This window comes from Nesoenas mayeri (genome assembly GCF_963082525.1).
Source record: "Nesoenas mayeri genome assembly, chromosome: 11".
Taxonomy (NCBI): Eukaryota; Metazoa; Chordata; class Aves; order Columbiformes; family Columbidae; genus Nesoenas; species Nesoenas mayeri.
The window spans coordinates 2,157,309-2,176,241 of NC_137563.1; the positions used below are offsets into that span (position 1 = coordinate 2,157,309).

Genomic DNA, 18,933 nt, shown 5'->3' on the forward strand with positions numbered 1-18,933 from the left:
GTCTTCTCGGCATCTCTGTTGCTGGCATGGAATGGGAAGCAAAGGTAAACCTCTAAAAGAACATAAAAGCAAGCAGCGTATTAGGTTACCCTGCAGCATTTGTGTGTGAGGAATGCTCTACAACAGTTTCAGTTTATGCTTAATCTTTCTAAAAGCAATAGCAGCTTAATCATTACACTCAATTAAAGCACAATTACTCCATGCTCTTCCTTGAACATAAATTTGAAAGGGAAGAGGAAGTTTGTGTTCTGCACACAGCTTGATTCTATTGATTTTCATCATTCAGGCCATCATTTAGAGCCTTGGGTAAGTGCCCTTTTTGCTCTTATTTTTGATGTAGCTTGACAGAATAAACAGTAGTAAAAACAATATATAGTTTTATCACTGTACTCTCTCAAGCGCTACTCAGCAGAAGAGCTCTGTTTGCTATCCATTCTTAATCTCTTATGACTTCTGCTATTCCTTCACTTGTCAAAAAAGTTCAAAACGGAAATTCAAATGGAAGTACTTTAGAGGGCAGAATACAGGATCAAAATGTGGTCTAGAATAGCACCCTTATTTTTACATTCTGCTCGGACGGAGACTAGAACTACTTATAAAAGAGATCAGAAAAACAATTAGATATTATAGCCCTTGAAGTGACACCCCACTGCAACTAAACCGATTTTATAACAATATAAAAATGTCTTACACTTGATATTAATGCATACGCAGATTTGTTTTGCGTTTTCTTGGAGAGAAACTACCATAAAATTAAATTATAACTATATACATCATAATCACTTTAGTAAAAACCATCTGCAGTTGTCATTAGCTGATTCAGCTATCTTGATTCTTGGTATTTTTGAAAACTACAGAAATCAGCAATCTGTCATAGGGAATGCATACAGATAACTTACTATATAGCCATCTCCACAGTTAATTAAATTAAATTAAAATCAGGAAAATATTTTTCTTTCTTTTAATAGGCTCAAGTTATTCTTCTAGTTGTTCTCCTTATTGCCATAGCAAACTTCTTCATCGGGACAGTCATTCCTACCAACAACGAGAAGAAGGCAAGAGGCTTTTTTAATTACCAAGGCAAGTAACCTTGCTACCTATCATAAAATAGTAATTTTGCATTCTTTTTGGCTTCATACTGAGTTAAGGATGCCACTGAGAAAGGTCACAAGATCAGGAGCTTCTGCCTGAGTTTAAGTAAGCTTGCAAACCAAGGGAATTGATTTCATCTTTAATTTTGAGCCTGTCTCTGTGCTGCTGAAGCTGACAGCACAGTTAGCTGCAGCTCAAGCCTTTTATGTATCAGCACAGCACACACCAACTTTTCCACAGAGCTAAGTGCAAGTGCTGTAGTGACACTCCTGTCACTTCAATACGGATGCATAGCTCTGAGATGCAGACAAGCACATCCTACTGGGGACCAGACTAAGGAAATCAAACTCACTTTGCTTATGATATGAGACAGATTCAAACCCAGTCGTCCGGACGTGAAAGACTAGCTTATTCACCTCCTTCATTAAGTGACTTTGGAATCAAATCCTGGCGGTGTGTTTCATTCTCATCTATATTTGCAGCATCAATATTTGCAGAAAACTTTGGACCGGATTTCAGAAGCGGAGAAGGATTTTTCTCGGTGTTTGCCATTTTTTTCCCAGCTGCCACGGGCATTCTTGCAGGAGCCAATATCTCAGGAGATCTGAAAGTATGTATTCCATTAACTTCGTACGACTATCTGCAGACTGAAAAAAGAACAAGAAAACAAATTATGAATCAACATTGTATTTAATTTCAAATCATGTCTCTTTTGTGAAGCGAAACTCTCATTTTTAAGTACCTACTTTATTATTTAGCAACATCAGTTCCCATTTTCCCTCATAATGCATTATGGCTATTTGCATAAATTACTTGGGTTGCTATATCATTTAACAGCACGTTTCAATAACCTGTAGCAATATATCATTAATGGTCCATTAGCAGCACGAGACATAAATTACATGTGTATCTCTTGACACTCTTCTTTTACAAACTCATCCCAAAAAGCACACCTGGAAAGCTCATTTTTGTACTCACAAGAACGAGTGGAGACTGGTTTTTTCTATCCAGGGTCATAGCAAGGGCAGAGCCAACAGCGCATTTAATGAAAGTAACTGTGTCCCAGTCCCACGTCATTACTGCTCCTCGAAGGAAAAGCTGCATGTTTGCAGCTGTGACAAAAGAGAAGAGTCTGAAGAGGAAGGGAAGGGAGGTCCAAAGGTGCCCAACTGTCTTGCTGTGCCCATTCTGTCAGGTTCCTGCTCTCCTCTTGCACTATAGCAGTTGTGCAAGATGATATGTCCAGTATCTAACCATAAATTAGAGAGAGGAATTTAGAGTGCCCTCTAGTTATGATGACTTTGAACGGTGTATTTAATGCAAAGACTGAAGTAATTCGAAGCTCAGCAAAGCATTTAGTAAAACATCTCTAGTGAGTGTGGAGCAATGCAATACAACTTATTTGGCTTGATCATATAGACCCCCTGTCTGTTACACCCTAAGGAATCAACCAAAGGTCTGTTATTTCTGTATTGGCACAGTAGTCACAAGTCCATAGATCCTACCAACCCTGACAGACAGTTCTGCTTCCCTTCCTCACACCGACCTGCATGCCTCATCTCCTTTGTTTTCTGCTTTTGAAGCCAAGCACGAAGAGAAATATGTAGAAACTGAGCCACTAATAGCATCTATGAGATTCCATTTTTAATTAAAAAACCAAAAATCATTGTACTTCCGTCCACTGAGACTGAAGCAGCCTCACACAATCTCCAGCCTTTTATCAAACAAAAATAATGCTTTGGCCATATATGGTGCTCTCTATACATGGCAAGCTCCCAAAGCAGCAGCACGCCTTTCATAAGCTGTTTGAGGGAGCCTGAGCAGACCAAGGGAAGCGCTTCTCCCGTTGGCTCTCTGCGGCTGTTTCAGTCTGGCAATAAGTGGATTTCTATAACCAAGTCCTCCAGGCTGCAGATTCCCCACTGAGATGTTTAGATGCATTAGACAGTTCTAATTAAATTAAGCAGCCTCTCCAGAAACCTAAAAAAGACAAGCTAAGAAGTATTTTAAAAAGTGTAAAATTGACCAATCAAACTTTCCTTAGAACTTGTTGCAAACACCGACATACACGTTTCTGTTGTAAAGCTGTAAGAAGCTTTAATCCTAAAACTGAAGTTTATGGTGTTGAAGCTTGCAGCACGAGACTCCACAGAAACAGTGACCTAAGACACGCACATCAGAACTGCATCAATTAAAGTTACCGTGATCTGAGGGCAAAAGCTCTTATGCCGCTAAAGTGACTTTGCAATTATTTTTCAGCTCGATAAATCCTTCCCTCGTTTAAAATTTATAATAATTATTAACGCAATTAAGTCATTCATCTGTGTTGCACGTGACACTCCAAATTCGTTTCTTTCCCATGCAACAAGCATAGATATAAAAGTACAAAAGTCTGTGAGTTAAAATATATTCCATATATCTTGGACTTAAAAAAAATCCACAAAACCAAACTCGCAAAACCAACTTAAGACAATTCATAAAGCGGGCTCCTAGCATCAACTAACATACTCAATTGTAAGGTGGGCTAGTATTAAAATTCCCCTTAAAATTACAATAGATAACGCAGACCGTTGGACCCTTACTTACAGTTGCACGATCAAAGCTGATATTGCAGTCTGTAAACACTATAATTCAGCCTTATTAAACTATCTAAATCAAAAGTCAAAACAATGAAAGGAAGCAGTTCTGTTATGAAGACACAGCTAACAATTCCTGGTGGGCAATCACAGAAGTACTGTGCTCTGTACAGGGTGACTCTGCATCTATCTTACCGATTAACCAAAAATGGTCCCATCTCATCATCCACAGGAGTTTGATGGTTAGTGGCTGTTTACCCATTATATCATTAACCATTAAAATAAAGCCCATTGCCGTGTAAAGAGAGTTTAGAGCTCCTGGAAACACATAGCTGGGGCTTCTCCTGCTGCTATAAACGTGACCTCTGCTCGTGCAGAACATCCTTCCCTGTGTCCAGGGTAGGAGCTCTGCCCCTCAGCACCACTTCACCATCTACACACTGGGACAGGAAAGGTTGGCACAGGTCTCAATGATCAAAATCCATCTCCTCGAGGTACCTTCATAAGCACAGTGTGGCAGGACTCCAAATGCAACCAGGGCGCAGCGCACAAACTCACAGTGTTTTTTGGGTCACTGCTTTGTTTCAAGGATCCACAAGGCGCAATACCCAAAGGAACAATGCTGGCCATTCTGATTACAACCGTGGCTTACATTGGCGTTGCAATATGTGCAGGTAAGTACAGAACCTTTGCTTCCTGCCTTAACATATACGGTTAAAACATTTGAAAGCCTGGCATGCAAATGAATGATTAACCTCACTGATTTTTCATCCTGTGGATTTATTATGTAAAGAGAGAGTTGTTTTGATTTTACTATACGTAAAAACAGTAGGAGGGAAAGCAGCAATTAGCTGGATTTTTGTGTAACTTGTACAGTTACTTTTGCATTTAATCCAGTGACAAAGACCACTAGCATGTTCCTCTTTCACACTGAAATTTCATATGGCTTCTAGTTGCTCTCACTGGTTTTACTGAGCACTCATGAGTAATAGGGTAACACACACATTTTGTACGTTATGTGTCAAAGACAGAAATCAATTGCCTGTCTTAAAGAAGATGCACTGCCTGACTAGGTGCTCTACAATATTGGAATGTGAGGTAACAAAAGGGGCACAAAAGTAAGAAGACGACCTGTATTGAAGCCATGAACTGTGCTGGAGAAACATGCAATTAAATTCTCATTACAAGGATACAATAAATCTCTGTTCCAGAAAAGACTTTTCTTTTTCTATTTTAATACTACTGTAAGAAAGAGTGTTGTAAATGACACTCTTCCTTATGAGCAAATACCTCAATAATGCATGGGAGCCCTGTGGGTACTCCCTTTTCTGCGACATGAATCTCAAGTCTCCTTGACTTCTGTGGTTCTTGTACTTTATGCGAAAGCAGAATACTCAATTCGAGCTGCAGCTCAGGTTATTGCATTATCTGGATCTAATTTTCCCCTGCAATTAAAGTAGAGGCAGTAGTTCTTCACTTTCTGTTATAAATCTGTGTTAATACATGGTTGTCTTCTCACAAGCAATAGCTGTATTTCAACCTCAGCGCTGTCTGCTTTTCAGTACAATACTTTCTTTTCTCTCTGTTTGCATATTGCTTTGCTAAATAGATAATGGTTACTTGGGGACTCTCAATAACAATGTTTTTTACATATTTGAAGATACCATATAAACTTACATTTTGGCCACTAAAGAAGTTGAGATCAGCACTCTCAGTTATCTCCATCTGTTCCTTCCCCCTTCTGGCGGCAAAGAGAACACAGCATAAATATTAATAAAACCAAAACAAATGTAGGTAATTTCTCCTGTTTAAACTTTTTCGATATCAGTCGGGCTATGACAATTCGAACAGCTGAGGATCTGGGTCTCTAAAGCAATTGCGTGTCCTTGTTAAACAACAAAAACTGTGTGTCTAGACCTGCGACCCTCACTGACCTGTTTGCTTTGAACACCGGCACTTAGAAAAGTAGGCACAGGCAAACAACACACTTCTAAGTGAGTTAATTTATTGCTGATCTCTGCCTGCTTCTCTACTCTCAGAAATACGCTAGTCCTCATTAGTCAACTGGCTGATTATTTTAAAAGTAACAGAAGTAAATGTTTGCTTATAGAAACCAAGCCACAATATAGGGAAGTAATCTCTGCCCAACATGAAATGTTGCTCTTTGGGATGAGACTAAGGCGGCAGTTGAACCAAATGTGTGCAGATGAAGAGTCAAAGTGTGGCAAGAACATTCTTCCAGTGTCACAACGAAGGAAAATAATCATATATCATTGTTTCCACAGCCTCCTGTGTTGTACGAGATGCTACTGGGAGCATCAATGATACAGTTGTACCTGGAATGAGCTGCAATGGATCATCTGCCTGCAGCCTAGGCTATGACTTTTCCAGATGTGCAAGTCAGCCTTGTGATTATGGGCTGATGAATAATTTTCAGGTTTTAATGAGATAATATGTATAATCATAAGCAATATATGAATACATAAGCACAAACACGCAAAACCATTATTTGCTGACAACTAACTGCGACAGTAAATTCACTTTTATCTAAAAAAGTAAAAAGCAATAGAAGTAACCAAAGGGAAGGGTCCCTTGTATTCCACGTTGCCTTAATACTGCCCATCACTAACCTTCCCAGCGCTCCAGTAAGGTCTTTATCTCCTCTTTCAACAAGTCCCATGCAGCAGTATGTGCTGTAACATCTTCAAACTCAAACCTTAGACTTAACAGAGACCTCAGGAACTCCTGCCAGATGAAGAAGTCATCTCATTGCTCTTACACACAGATGTGATTTTACTTCAGGGGCGCTGTGGTCACTGTTAAAGGTTCGTGCCACAGTACAAAAAAAACCCGGAGTTCTGACTTCTTAAAAAAAAAAGTATCCAAAAATAGTCGAGTGTAACATTAAGTGAGAAGCAATGGGGTCTTTCTCCTAGGCCAGACACTGTCTGCCATTTTTATTCTTCAAAATAAAGCTTAGGCAAAGCATCAAAGTCAAGCAGTTCTTGTGCAGCCTGCCACTGTCTGTTCGGCCCCGGTGCTTCAGGACCCCGAGAGCTCGCCACCCACCTGCACTCGCTTTTCAACCGGCCATTTGTAGCTTTTAAAGTCACTTGCTTTTTTCCCAGCTGGCTCTGCTAAATGTCAGGGCTGGGTAACCACCTTAAAAGGGATAAGCTGTCCCTGCCACAGACTATTTCTCCTTCCTTTCTTGATCATTTGCCATCCGCACTCATACCTGAGCTCAGCTGCCCAGACCCAGGGCAACCCTTAAAATCAGTGACTTCCCCATAGCCACAAACAGAGTTTCACTCCTTGCATTTATCTTTGCCAGACAAAAGCCATCAAAAAAAGTGTCTTCATCTGACAAACCTCCAGAATTAACTGGTTGGTTTCCTGGAGTACTTCCTCCGCACTAAAAAGCATCTGGCAACACATCTGTCCACTTCATTTTGCATCAGTGGTGGCAGAGGCCAGCGCAGCCCCTCCGGGAGCCTGCGGGAGCCCTGACATTGACCATCACCGCTGTCTGTTAGGCCAGCACAATCAGGCATTTTCTCACTTTTTAAGCCATATTAAATAATTAAGATTACAAAAAAGCACCCCTCCACACACAAAAAAAAACCAAACAGAAACAAACACCCACCCCAGCCAAAACCAACCCTCCCTCCTGCTCCCCCAATGACAATAACAAGCCAAACCAAAGTGCCTCCAACCACATTTCATACTTCGGTGTTTTTTCCTGCTGTATTCATTTGCACTTCTTGCTACAAGCTGACTATTTACCCATCAAGTAGAGCCTGTTACTTATAGCAACCAGTTAGTAAAGGAGGTGAGAAAAGCTCGCGGAGTACTCATCCGCCTGAGTAGACAGCTGCACACTTGTATAAAATTTAGCTATAACTCTGTTGCTTTTTACTAAAACAGGAATAATAGTATTTCGCTACTTCACAGTTGGTTTGTAGTATATTGAATTTAGAACTGTGAAAAGCAAAGACATGTAGAAACAGGGTACTTGAATGGGTCTGTGATCAAAAAGGGTGTCAAAATGTGAACCTGACAGATCTTTTTCCCTTTTTTATCCTAAAGGTGATGAGCATGGTGTCTGGCTTCGGTCCCCTCATCACAGCCGGCATCTTTTCTGCTACTCTGTCATCAGCTCTGGCGTCTCTTGTCAGTGCACCCAAAGTTTTCCAGGTAAAATTAAACTATATATAAAGGGAGCAGCAACGTGGACACAACACAACAGAGGGTATGGGACAGAACGATAACCCGCACAACTTACACGAAGCCACTGATTTGTGCTGCAGTTTCCTCCGGTTTAGGCTCTGTTTAGCTATTCGGTTAATCTTTTTGTTTTAAAGCACTAAATAAGTATTAAATGCCTGTGATTCCACTTTCCCACTATATAATAATATAGTAGGACATTGGCTTATCACCTTATTTGAATGTTTGCATGCCATAGCAGTAGATGTATTTGAAATACTAAGACAATTTTTGCTTAGCAAATGCCTAGCAAGCTGTCACTCGTAGAAAATGAACTTCTGATGCAAGAAAGCACCGCTTAATGGAATTAAGTTCTGATTTGTCTCCCAGGCTCTTTGCAAGGACAACATCTACAAAGGGCTCCACTTCTTTGCCAAAGGATACGGAAAAAACAACGAGCCCATCAGGGGATATGTTCTCACTTTCGTGATTGCCATGGCTTTCATTTTGATCGGTTGGTATATCATTACACAACTAATTCTGAGATAACTAGGGAGCCTACTCTGCCAAGCCTTCCCCTCAGTCAGCTCCAAAGCGAATCCCAGGTAGAAAATCCCAGCTACCAGATTGAGGGGTGCGGGGATTTTTAAATCAGTTTTTCCAAGATCTGAAATTAAAACTGTGTGATACTAAGTAAACGGGAAGTTTAGTAGAGAGAATTCAGGTTAGCATTTAAAAAGCAAACCAATACACTTTAATGATAAGTCCTTTGTAAAACGCATGTGTTCTCTCAATTACGTATTTAACATTTTGAAATTTACATCAGATTTACATCATTAAGAGCCAGTCTATATAATCAGAGTATCAAGTATAACCTTGCATAGCACATATTATTAAATTCAACATTAGCAGGCACTACTTAATATGAATGAAGGGACATCAAGGCGGGTCTAGATTAGAACATAGGAAAATACCCAAGCTCTCCACGGGCGACAAATTCAGACGGTGTCCAGATTTAATGCGTCATCAGGAAAAAGCTATCCAGCAATCTAGGAAACTGGTGCCTGCGTCTGACTTGTGTGTGTGTGTCTTGCAGCTGAACTGAATACCATTGCTCCCATCATCTCCAATTTCTTCCTGGCTTCATATGCTTTGATTAACTTCTCCTGCTTTCATGCTTCATACGCAAAATCTCCAGGTGAGTCTGCACCCACCAGTGATTTAAATGGAGGTTTCATAGCCCCATCTCTGCAAGTTATTGACTGTATGTCAGAGTAAGCTGCAGTACCTGTAAAATATCTAATCCATGTGACCTGAGGTTTTACTGCTCTCATTGAATATGATGACATTTTATTTATCTCCAAAAGATAAAAATAACGGCTCTAGCCTTCACATTCCCTACAGTTGTACAGGATGAAAAAGACTTTGGTGGATCCCACTGGAGCAGAAAATCTCCTCCTCGGGGTGTCTTTTTCCCCTCACTATTACACAACATGGGTGGATAAATACTTATGCCAACTCTAGCCATATAAAGTCAACAAGGTATAGTGCCCTTCTCCACATCTGCGGTGAAGTTTACAGTCAAGTGACTGTGCTAGAAGTGCTGCTGCCTGAAAGGGAACACGCACAACAAGAACAGGTCCAGCGAACAGCACCAGCACAGCTCTGCAGCGGCTTGGGGCAGAATTGTAGGGTGAAGCGCAGCGGGGTCCTGCTCAAGGGTAACTTGAGACCCGTCTCTACATGTGTGCAGCAAAGGAACACATTGGCTTTCAGGCTGGTGCACCACCACAGCAGAACAACTATCATCTCCATGAACAAAGGGGTGACATCTTCAGGACTAAAGTCAATCAGCTGAGCAACACTGGTTTTGGCACAAAGGAAAGACAATTTCCTGCTGCTGTGAATCAATTATTCAATCCAAGGAGCGAGGAATACTTTCTTGATTTCCAGTGTGAAGAAAGTGCGTAGTGACAGAAATGCCTACATCAACTTCCTTCCTATAGATCTGCATGGTGCCATTTGTTCAGAGGGCAGAAAAGATGAGCACTTCTGCTAATTACCTGCACAGCTGAACAAATGCAGATCTGCTCTACACAGCCTTGGAGCTGAGTAAAATTTCCTCTCCAGACTTCACGTGCGTGAATCTGACTCGACTCTGCCACTACTTGACATTTCAGACAAAACTGCCGCTATTTTGTTTCCTCATTTCCTCCAGCTAATTTCTGCCAATTCACAGCGATAGACCATAATAATTGCAAGACTGCAGGACAGGAAATTTCTGCACAGCAAGACCTTCCCATTCCCTCATTACAGAGATGAGCCAAGACAGGGTTGCTCAGCCTCTCCTTGTACCGTCCGTGTTTTTTACCTCTCCAAAGAGCCTGCTCCATGGAACATCTGGCAGAGACCTGCAAACCATGGAAGCTCACTGTTTGCCTCATTTTAATTGCCAGCAGGGGATGGATTCAGTACTGCAGCTGAAGAGCAGCAGGAATAATATCTTTTTAAAGTCAATTGCAAATTATTTTATTTTTCTGCAGTGAGGCCAGGCAATTTCGATGCTTAAGACAGGTGCACAAACAGTATTGGGATAAACTCTTCTCTCAGCAAGTGTTTTGCTCCCAATAATAAGTTCTATGTATAGGCATCAAAAGGACACAGAAACCAATTACCTGGATTTACAGGAAAATCTATTTTCAGTTCTGAACCAGTGAGTTTTAATTTGGCAAATATATATATAAACAGAATGGTGACTCAAAGACAGGCTGGACAAAGCAGAAGGAAAAGGTTTGTAGTAAAAGGCTTGTAAAGACCCCATACTCTATACATACAGAAATCTAAGTCAACCAACACCTGAAAGTATCTGCTGCACCTATCACTTCCACCCCTTCTTGCACAGGGCTACATATGCACAAAATCAATGGATCACCATTTGATCGCTATATTTTATGCTCTTCCAATTTCATCAATTCTCTTTAAACAGGTTGGAGACCTGCATTCAGATATTATAACATGTGGGTGTCACTTTTTGGAGCCCTGTTGTGCTGCGGTGTCATGTTTGTCATCAACTGGTGGGCAGCTCTCATCACTTATGCCATTGAGCTCTTTCTATATATTTATGTAACATATAAGAAACCAGGTAAGTCCAAAAAACACTATTATTTTGTGCATATTATGCAGGCAGGCTGGATTTTAGAGGAATTATTTCTGCTTGTAGAATTTGACATTACTTTTTCTCTGATACCTTTCTTTAGAGGGAAGTCTGGAGGATCCCATTAAATCCCACTTTATATAGTATAGATTAAGATGATAGTCCGGTGAATTTTTGCCCATTTAACAAACACTTCAAGTATGGCTCAGAGCTTTGTGTAATTATTCCATCACACCAGTCTATTCCTACTAAGTCTTTGCTACATTTGAGCTTTCACTTGAGTATCGCTCATCATAATTTTCCATCCACACACAAAACCTCACCTGAATGTTGCTGTGCTCTAGCACACTCATCTGGGCTCTTCACCCAAAACATAAACGTGCTGCCCGTTATACAACAAAAATGCGAGCTGAATTACTTATGAACTGATCACCCCCTACAATTCCTCAGTAAATCAAGAAAGATGGGTGCACTTCACTGCTGGAGAAACTGCTTAGTAGCTCAACAAATCACAGCAGCTGTCCCCAGAAATCTGTGCACTAATACAACACAGCACCAGTATGAGACTGCACAGTCTCGTTATTTATATCCAAGACAAAATGAAACCAGGTCCAGATTTCAGTGCTAACCATCCCAATTACTTCTCTAGTAGAAAACATATACAAATAAAAGAGGCACGTTTCCCAGCAGAAGACGTGCTTCCATTGCAGCTAGTTTGGGATAGCAACACCTGGTCTAAGCCTGCATTATTCTTTTCTGTGTATATTGCTGCACTGATGTGTGTCCTCACACCCACTGGGATGGTCTGTGCTTCTCTTCCTGGAAGCATCAGCTGTAGGAGAATACACAAGACAGTTCTCAAAAGCATTTGAGGATTGTTACCCTTTCCTGGTATATTGCCCGTGTCCTTGCTGCAAAGTAGCAGCTTAAAGCTTGCTTAAATTCACTAAAGACACTATATAAAATCTATCTCCTGCCGTCTAACAGAGCGACTTTTGTTCAGCACCAGCAACTGAAGGGTTCAGAAAAGACTAATATTCCTTAGATAAAAGGACCTCCACACAAACCTCCACATAGTTGCACTAAGTATTAGCTTTGTTTCTTGGCATAACAGGACCTGATCTGTATTCATGTAGACCTCAAAATGCAGAAAGCTGTTTCTTATTTGTCTCCACTCAAACAGCTGCACAATAATAAGAAAATATGTATATGACAAAATCAGTTTTGGAGAACAATTTTTGATCTATATAGTCGAATAGAGCCAATTGGATCTAGCAATGCTGCTTCTCAATGGTTTAATTTGAACTTCCTGCAATTCCGCACCAAATACATGACACAAGGCTGTCCATTTTATACATGCCAGAAGGATATAAAGTTAATAGAACAGATAAGAATAAAGAGGAAGGCCATTCCCTACAGTTTTTATATAAAGAATGAGACAACTTATTTGCATGCTTGATTTTGCATCACACAAGCAAGACCTCTTCTGTTAGGAAGGACAAAGAATGGCAGCTCTGTATCTGTGAAGCACGGGAGAATACACCCTGCTTTGGCTCATAGATAACATGATCGCTGACCTTTGCAATAGAACACAGGGAAAAGCCCATGATTTAATATGCATTCTTTATCTTTATTATATGCAGAAGTAAACTGGGGATCTTCTACACAGGCTCTTTACTATATTAATGCCTTAGACAGCGCGCTGGCTTTAACTACAGTGGAAGACCACGTGAAAAACTTCAGGTAAGATTTCCACTGAATAGCAGAACGGCTTAGTGTGAGTAACTACATCACCCAACTAAATACAATCTCTTCTTTTCCTCCCAACAGACCCCAGTGCATAGCATTAACAGGAGCTCCTATGATCAGGCCTGCTCTGCTAGACATCACACATACTTTCACAAAGAACAACGGGCTGTGCATCTGTTGTGAAGTGTACACGGTAAGGTCAACTCATATAAATCTGAAAATTAGCACCGGTGGATGCTGCAGATCTCCATGACACATTCCTCTCTCACTCGGCACACAATGTTCCCGTTGGCGCTGGCGGGCGCCTGTGCAGACCATGAAAGAGATTCGCACCGAGAATGAATTTTGCCATCAGTCTTGACAAGAAAGCTACCGGCTGCTACTGAGCCTGCTGGTAAACGCCTCATTGAGATGCATTTCAGAGTTCACCGTAGATGGACCAAGAAATTGTTTGAAAATATAAAGCATTACAACAAAAGGGGTTGTAATGGACACAGGGGGTTGTAATGGACAAAGGCGTTTTAAATGGACACAGCAAGGCTTAAAAAACACCCCAAACAAACAAACCAACAACAACAAAATAAACACAAAACCCAAACGCTGAAGGATTATAGTAGAAGAGTAAAGTTACCAAGGCTCTGTTTTCAGCTCTGTCACTGATTTGCAGTGTTGGGGTTTGGCTTGGCAAGTGATTCCACTCTCTTTGCAGTGGTTTCTCCAAAACGGTAACAATGCTAATTTTGAGGATAAATATGCTCTTCTGAGATCTAGAGAGAAGCAAAGTATAATTCTAGTTATAAATACATAGGAAACGATGTATCTTAAAGGATGATGATCTAGTCTCTCATTAGGACAGAAAAAAATAGATGGGTTTGTAGTGTAGAGGATAAAAATGTATTTTAACTGTTACAATGACCTTTTAATTTTGAGAGGAAAAAAACAGCTCATGGCAGCAAATGGGGCTGCGGAATCTAACTAATAGAGTCAGTCCAGGCAAGATAATGTATTCCTCTACAGGAGGGCAGGAATAATTCATTTGATGCTGCCAGATTGCAGAAGGCGAGTACAGAAGATCTACGTGTGATTCTTCCCAAAGGAAATGAATCTATAAAGCGTGAATGGTCCTAATTCCTCTCTACTGTAATTACTGGTGGCTTTCCCACTGCATTCAGTAAGTGTAGACTCAATCCCAACTAGATCCTGAGACTATGAAGCTTCCTAAATTTGAGTTGCAGCAAGTTTTCTGAATTATTAGGCACATTTCTCTCACATTAATGCTATTTAATTCCTTTCTACACAAAACACCAAGTCTATTTTGCTAGTGTAACAATTTTCAGGGGTTTTTTTAAATTATTATTTCTTTAGCAACATAAGCTGAACTTAATTTGGTTGGCAACATAAGTGTGACACAACCTTTGTGATTTGTGAAATAGTGGTAAAAAATGGATGATAAAATCCCTAGAGACTATGTTGAAGAGCAGCCTGCAATATATATCACAACAAATACAGCAAGACTACTTAGCCATCAATGTAATGCCCATCATACTTTGCCTCAAAAGCCGCTAGCTGCTAGCTATGAATAAATGTTAAGACATCATGCCAGGGAGATCTGCCATCCCTGTTCCCCAAAGGGCAGCAAGAAACTTAAAATAGATATGGCAACTGAATATAAAGAATATTTTAAAGTTATTTGTCTTTGAGGTTGTAGCCGCTGTAGCTGTAACTGTTTGGAACAGTTTGAGTTTCTAGTCAAATGGGCTATTCTGCTTTTACTCCCTGACTTCATGTAAAAACACTTTTGTAAGTCTTCAGCTTGCAAATTCACTGGAGTCCTTCTGCAACTGCACAAACTAACCCTGATAGGAAGGACAGGTACGGCAGGACACAGGCAGACACCTTCTATCGTCTGATAGAGGGGTGGGACTGTCCCTTTGGCTCACAGACACGTACTGTGCAAGCCAGTTGTGGAACTATCTTCAGGTACTCAGACTGGGAAGAGCGGCAAGATGTTTCTCCTCTCCTTACTAGTAGTAGATAGGAGCTTAGCCATGTATATTTAGATCTGCTGAGACTTGTTTACATCGTCAAGTCAGGGAGGGGGTTTATTCACTCCGAGATGCTTCATCATACCTAGGATATTTTTCTAAGATGTTACAATCTGGAGTAGTCCTTCTTTCTGTCAGAATCACTATATTTAAGTAGCATTAACAGCCTGAGCCCTCTTGAGCAGCGTGTGAATTATGTTAGCAGCACAGTTCTTTTCAAAGGGCTGAATCTCTGTGGACCCTTTTTGGAAATGTATTTTTTCCGAGTCTCTCTCTGTGCTCCCACGGCAGACTGGGTAACTCCTTCAATATCACTGTGTGATGTATAATACAAAGCCTTCCTAACAATATTTTATTGTATCATGCAGGGACCACGCAAGCTGTGTGTTAAGGAGATGAACAGTGGCATGGCAAAAAAGCAGGCCTGGCTCACAAAGAACAAAAGAAAAGCCTTTTACGCAGCAGTGGCAGCTGACAGCTTCAGAGATGGAGTCAAAAGTCTACTTCAAGTAAGCTTTTTGTTTACAGAACACATAGGAGAGTGTTAGATCAAAGCAGCCTTTTATGTAAAGCATTGCTGTTTACTTGTTAAGAACTCCTATGTATATATGGATAACGTTATAAACAGAAAGGGCATTCTGAGGGTACGTGTATTTGTATTACAGGTTATTTCATAAAGAGCTCTAGTCCTTGGCTACAGAACGATGAGACTAGGCAGACATACTTTTTTAAATGAACAAGACACGGCTATAAAAAAAGAGAGGCATCTACAGGGAAATATGAATGTCTATGCAGCCAACACTTGATACACATCAATTCTATCATTTGGTATTACACAGAACATTGAATATCTGAGAATATTTTTGCATTCATTGAAAACTGAAAATGTGTAATACACATTTTCTGCAAACGGAGAGAAATCCATTTAAATAAAAGTCTGCAATATTTTTCTATTACTCTAAGAACACAGCAGATCATTTTCAACAGTCCATTTAAAATGGGCTTAATGAAGGCACAGAGGCACTGATTTCATATTTCTCTACTCCCTCTCTCTCACATATATGAATATTTAAATATACAGGTACTGAGGCAAAATTGAGAGAAAATTCACATCCTTTGCACAAAATACACTGCTGAAAAGACATCAGTGCAAACTGAGACAGTAGGGAATCAACTCAAATACTCCTGGGTAGCAGTCACCCGCTGGTAGCCTACTAGGGCTCTTTGTACGCTCGCTGAATGGACAGTACAATTGAGCAAGATGAAATGTTATTAATAAAGATCCCTTTGCTCTGTCGAAGTCTCACAAGGACGCTTCATCTTGGGTTTATGCATTGTCTCAGTAGGAGATGCTTCTGATGCGTTTGAGAACTGTTACAGTCTGATGATCTCCTCCTTTCCATTACTACTTGAACACTATTGCCAAAGTCAAGCGCTGGACCACAAACAGCTCCTCCCCAGCAAATAGAAGGATAACCATGTCACCACCGCTGTAATCTAAGGACATCTGCATTGCTTTGTCAACCAATTACTCATTTCAATGTAAATACCGCAGATGTATCAGTGCTACTCAAAATCCCCACCAAGGTTGCAAGGGGTTTTATCTACTTTCTTTTTGCGAGTAGTAAAAATTGGCAGGCGTAACAATTTGACAAGCTGGTATATTTATAGGTCTTCTCCTGAAGGCTCCTAATACACTGAATATCTACATTTCTATAAAATCAAGTTAGCTGGATCTATATCTGACAACTCTTACTTGTTTGGGTTTTAGCATCCAGGCTCATTTTTTTCAGGCAATCTAATGTCTTGACAAACCATTTGTTCTTCCTGTTTATAAACTGTAATTTTATCTATAAAGCATGCTCAGCTAATTTTGGATAATCTTTTGGAAAGAACACGGCAAACAGAACAGCAAGAGTTTCTAACTTCAAGGCAAAAAATTATGCTTACGAGGATATGCCTTCTCTGCATATCTGAGGTGTTTTAAGAGACTTCAGACCCAGTTCATCTATTAAGTATTCCAAATCTGATAAAAGCTTTATGCTATTATGTTAAAATGAGCATGCAAACAGTGCTTGAACTCTCTTGATTCCAAGTTATTGAACCGTTTTAATGAGAGCATGTCAGAAGAAATGCAAATGAATGCTAATTTAGCAAAACTACATTTCTGTCATCTAAAATCATTTATAGTTGGAATGATTTAGAGCTAATCTTTCTGCTTTCTGCATGGGTATGAGCATGAAGGACATTTATGAAATGCAATCTAGTTGTAAGTGTCTCCAGAACATTACTTCAGTTATCTTTCGCCATTACTTTTCATTTACGGTAAAAGCATGCGTGTGTACCTTCTCAAGCAGTGTTTTAATATTGTTAGGCCTCAGGCTTGGGTAGAATGAAGCCGAATACCTTGGTGATTGGATTTAAGAAGGACTGGAGAAATGCCACTGCCACACAAGTTGAAAACTATGTGGGTGTTATACAGTAAGTCACAGTTCAGCATCTCCTTTTTTCTCCTCTCACACTAGATTAACATGGCATTTCCACACAGAATTTGACCTATAGAAACAACGCAAGCAAATACCTGCAAATATGGGTTTGCATGTGCTAGCTCTCTAACAGAAGTTTTGGCCATTATAAAGGTTCCTGGCTTCACACAACTAGCAAGATCTGCTTAGCAAACACCTGGTACCATCAGAGCTGATACGGCTTGACAATGCTACATAAGGAAGCCGCAGCGCTGTCAGCAGTGCTTTTGCAGAACTGTATTTTCCATTTTTAGTGGGCAGGAGCTCTGAGAAAAACATCTCTAATGTACCTACTTAGGGAATAAGAGAACATCATGGAATTCTTCTTGTAAGCCTGGGAGACAGAGGAAGAGCTTTGCTTCAAATCTCATGTGTGCCTAAGGCTCAGCAGCTCTGTGGGTTGGGATTCAGCTAGGAAACAATCCTTTAGAATCAGGCTTCTCATAGATTCTTGCTCAAAATCCACCTGTAAAGCTGAAGCAAGTTAAAGAACAACAAAACCCACCACATATTTGTTATTTCCTCAGAGAAGAGAGAAAAATATGACCTAGTGGTAACCTAGTTCCTCAAAAGTGTTGTCAAAAAGACCCATTGCAGGAATAGCCCATCTTCTCCCACGCCCAATAATACCCCTTTTTAAAAAGAGGGAAGAAATTTGATAGTACTTTATTTAATCTTGGGTAATTCCTTCTGCAATTTTACCCAGAGCAGCCTAGTACACGGCTGTAACACCTCCCTGTGAGCACTAACACTTCTACTGATCTGCTCAGAGTAGCTTTCCTCTTTGACATGTATGATGTGAAAGGAAACTCATTCTTCTTTTTCTTTCTTTCTTTTCAGTGATGCCTTTGATTTTGAGCTCGGCATGATTATTGTCAGAATTAGCCAAGGATTTGATATATCTCAGGTCCTCCAGGTTCAAGGTATGTGGTGACTCAACACCTGAATGTCTATGTTGAATGTCTATGTTGGTTACATGCTAAGCACAAGAAATACCACCAATAGCCTTAGAGTCACTATCTTGTTTCTAGAATAGTTCCTATACGTGTGACTTCTACAGTTTCTCCAGACTTCTACAGTTTCTCCAGGCTTCTGCAGTGTCAGTTGTGCCCGAAATCCTTGCTGAAGCCCCAGCAGTGAGAGAAGGAGGCCAAACCTCCCACATGGAGGGACCCTGCACACCAGAGAACTCAACTCCCAAAGCACTTCCAGCACCCGCACAGACTAAAGCAGTAAAATCACATACAGCCACAGCAACCAGTCGCTCTGTGGCATGTTTCCTTCTGCTCCTGGCACATCTTCCTCCCTCAGCCTACCTGAGGTCTCTGGGACCGGCAGGACTCGGGAAGCTGCAGTTCTGGTGCCACCTCTGTGTAACTGGGGCACACAAAGTTCCCACCCATGCGAAAATCTGGAACCCACAGGAAACATCGGTTCTACTTTTTGTTCCTTAAGTTAGTGCTGCATATCTCGGGGGAAAAGGGAAAACTTCCCACCACCCCACAAGCATTTGGGGAGACATGCCACCTGGGTGGAAAGGGTAGAGGGAGACAGGGCGTGCAGGCAGCTGCACCCACATGATGGGC

At 40.7% G+C, this 18,933-nt stretch overlaps 1 protein-coding gene across 1 annotated transcript in view; it reads left to right on the plus strand.

The window, feature by feature from the left end:
- The window catches only part of SLC12A1 (solute carrier family 12 member 1), a gene marked incomplete at both ends in the record, with an annotated part of 42,563 nt that overhangs the window by 11,510 nt on the left and 12,120 nt on the right, over positions 1-18,933 (plus strand). The window contains 14 exon segments of the mRNA XM_080351197.1: positions 4-44; positions 969-1,080; positions 1,575-1,702; positions 4,258-4,342; positions 5,954-6,105; positions 7,758-7,865; positions 8,265-8,388; positions 8,971-9,072; positions 10,861-11,016; positions 12,672-12,771; positions 12,859-12,970; positions 15,191-15,331; positions 17,197-17,303; positions 18,188-18,270. Of these exon segments, the coding sequence (XP_080207323.1) occupies positions 4-44; positions 969-1,080; positions 1,575-1,702; positions 4,258-4,342; positions 5,954-6,105; positions 7,758-7,865; positions 8,265-8,388; positions 8,971-9,072; positions 10,861-11,016; positions 12,672-12,771; positions 12,859-12,970; positions 15,191-15,331; positions 17,197-17,303; positions 18,188-18,270 (1,551 nt within the window).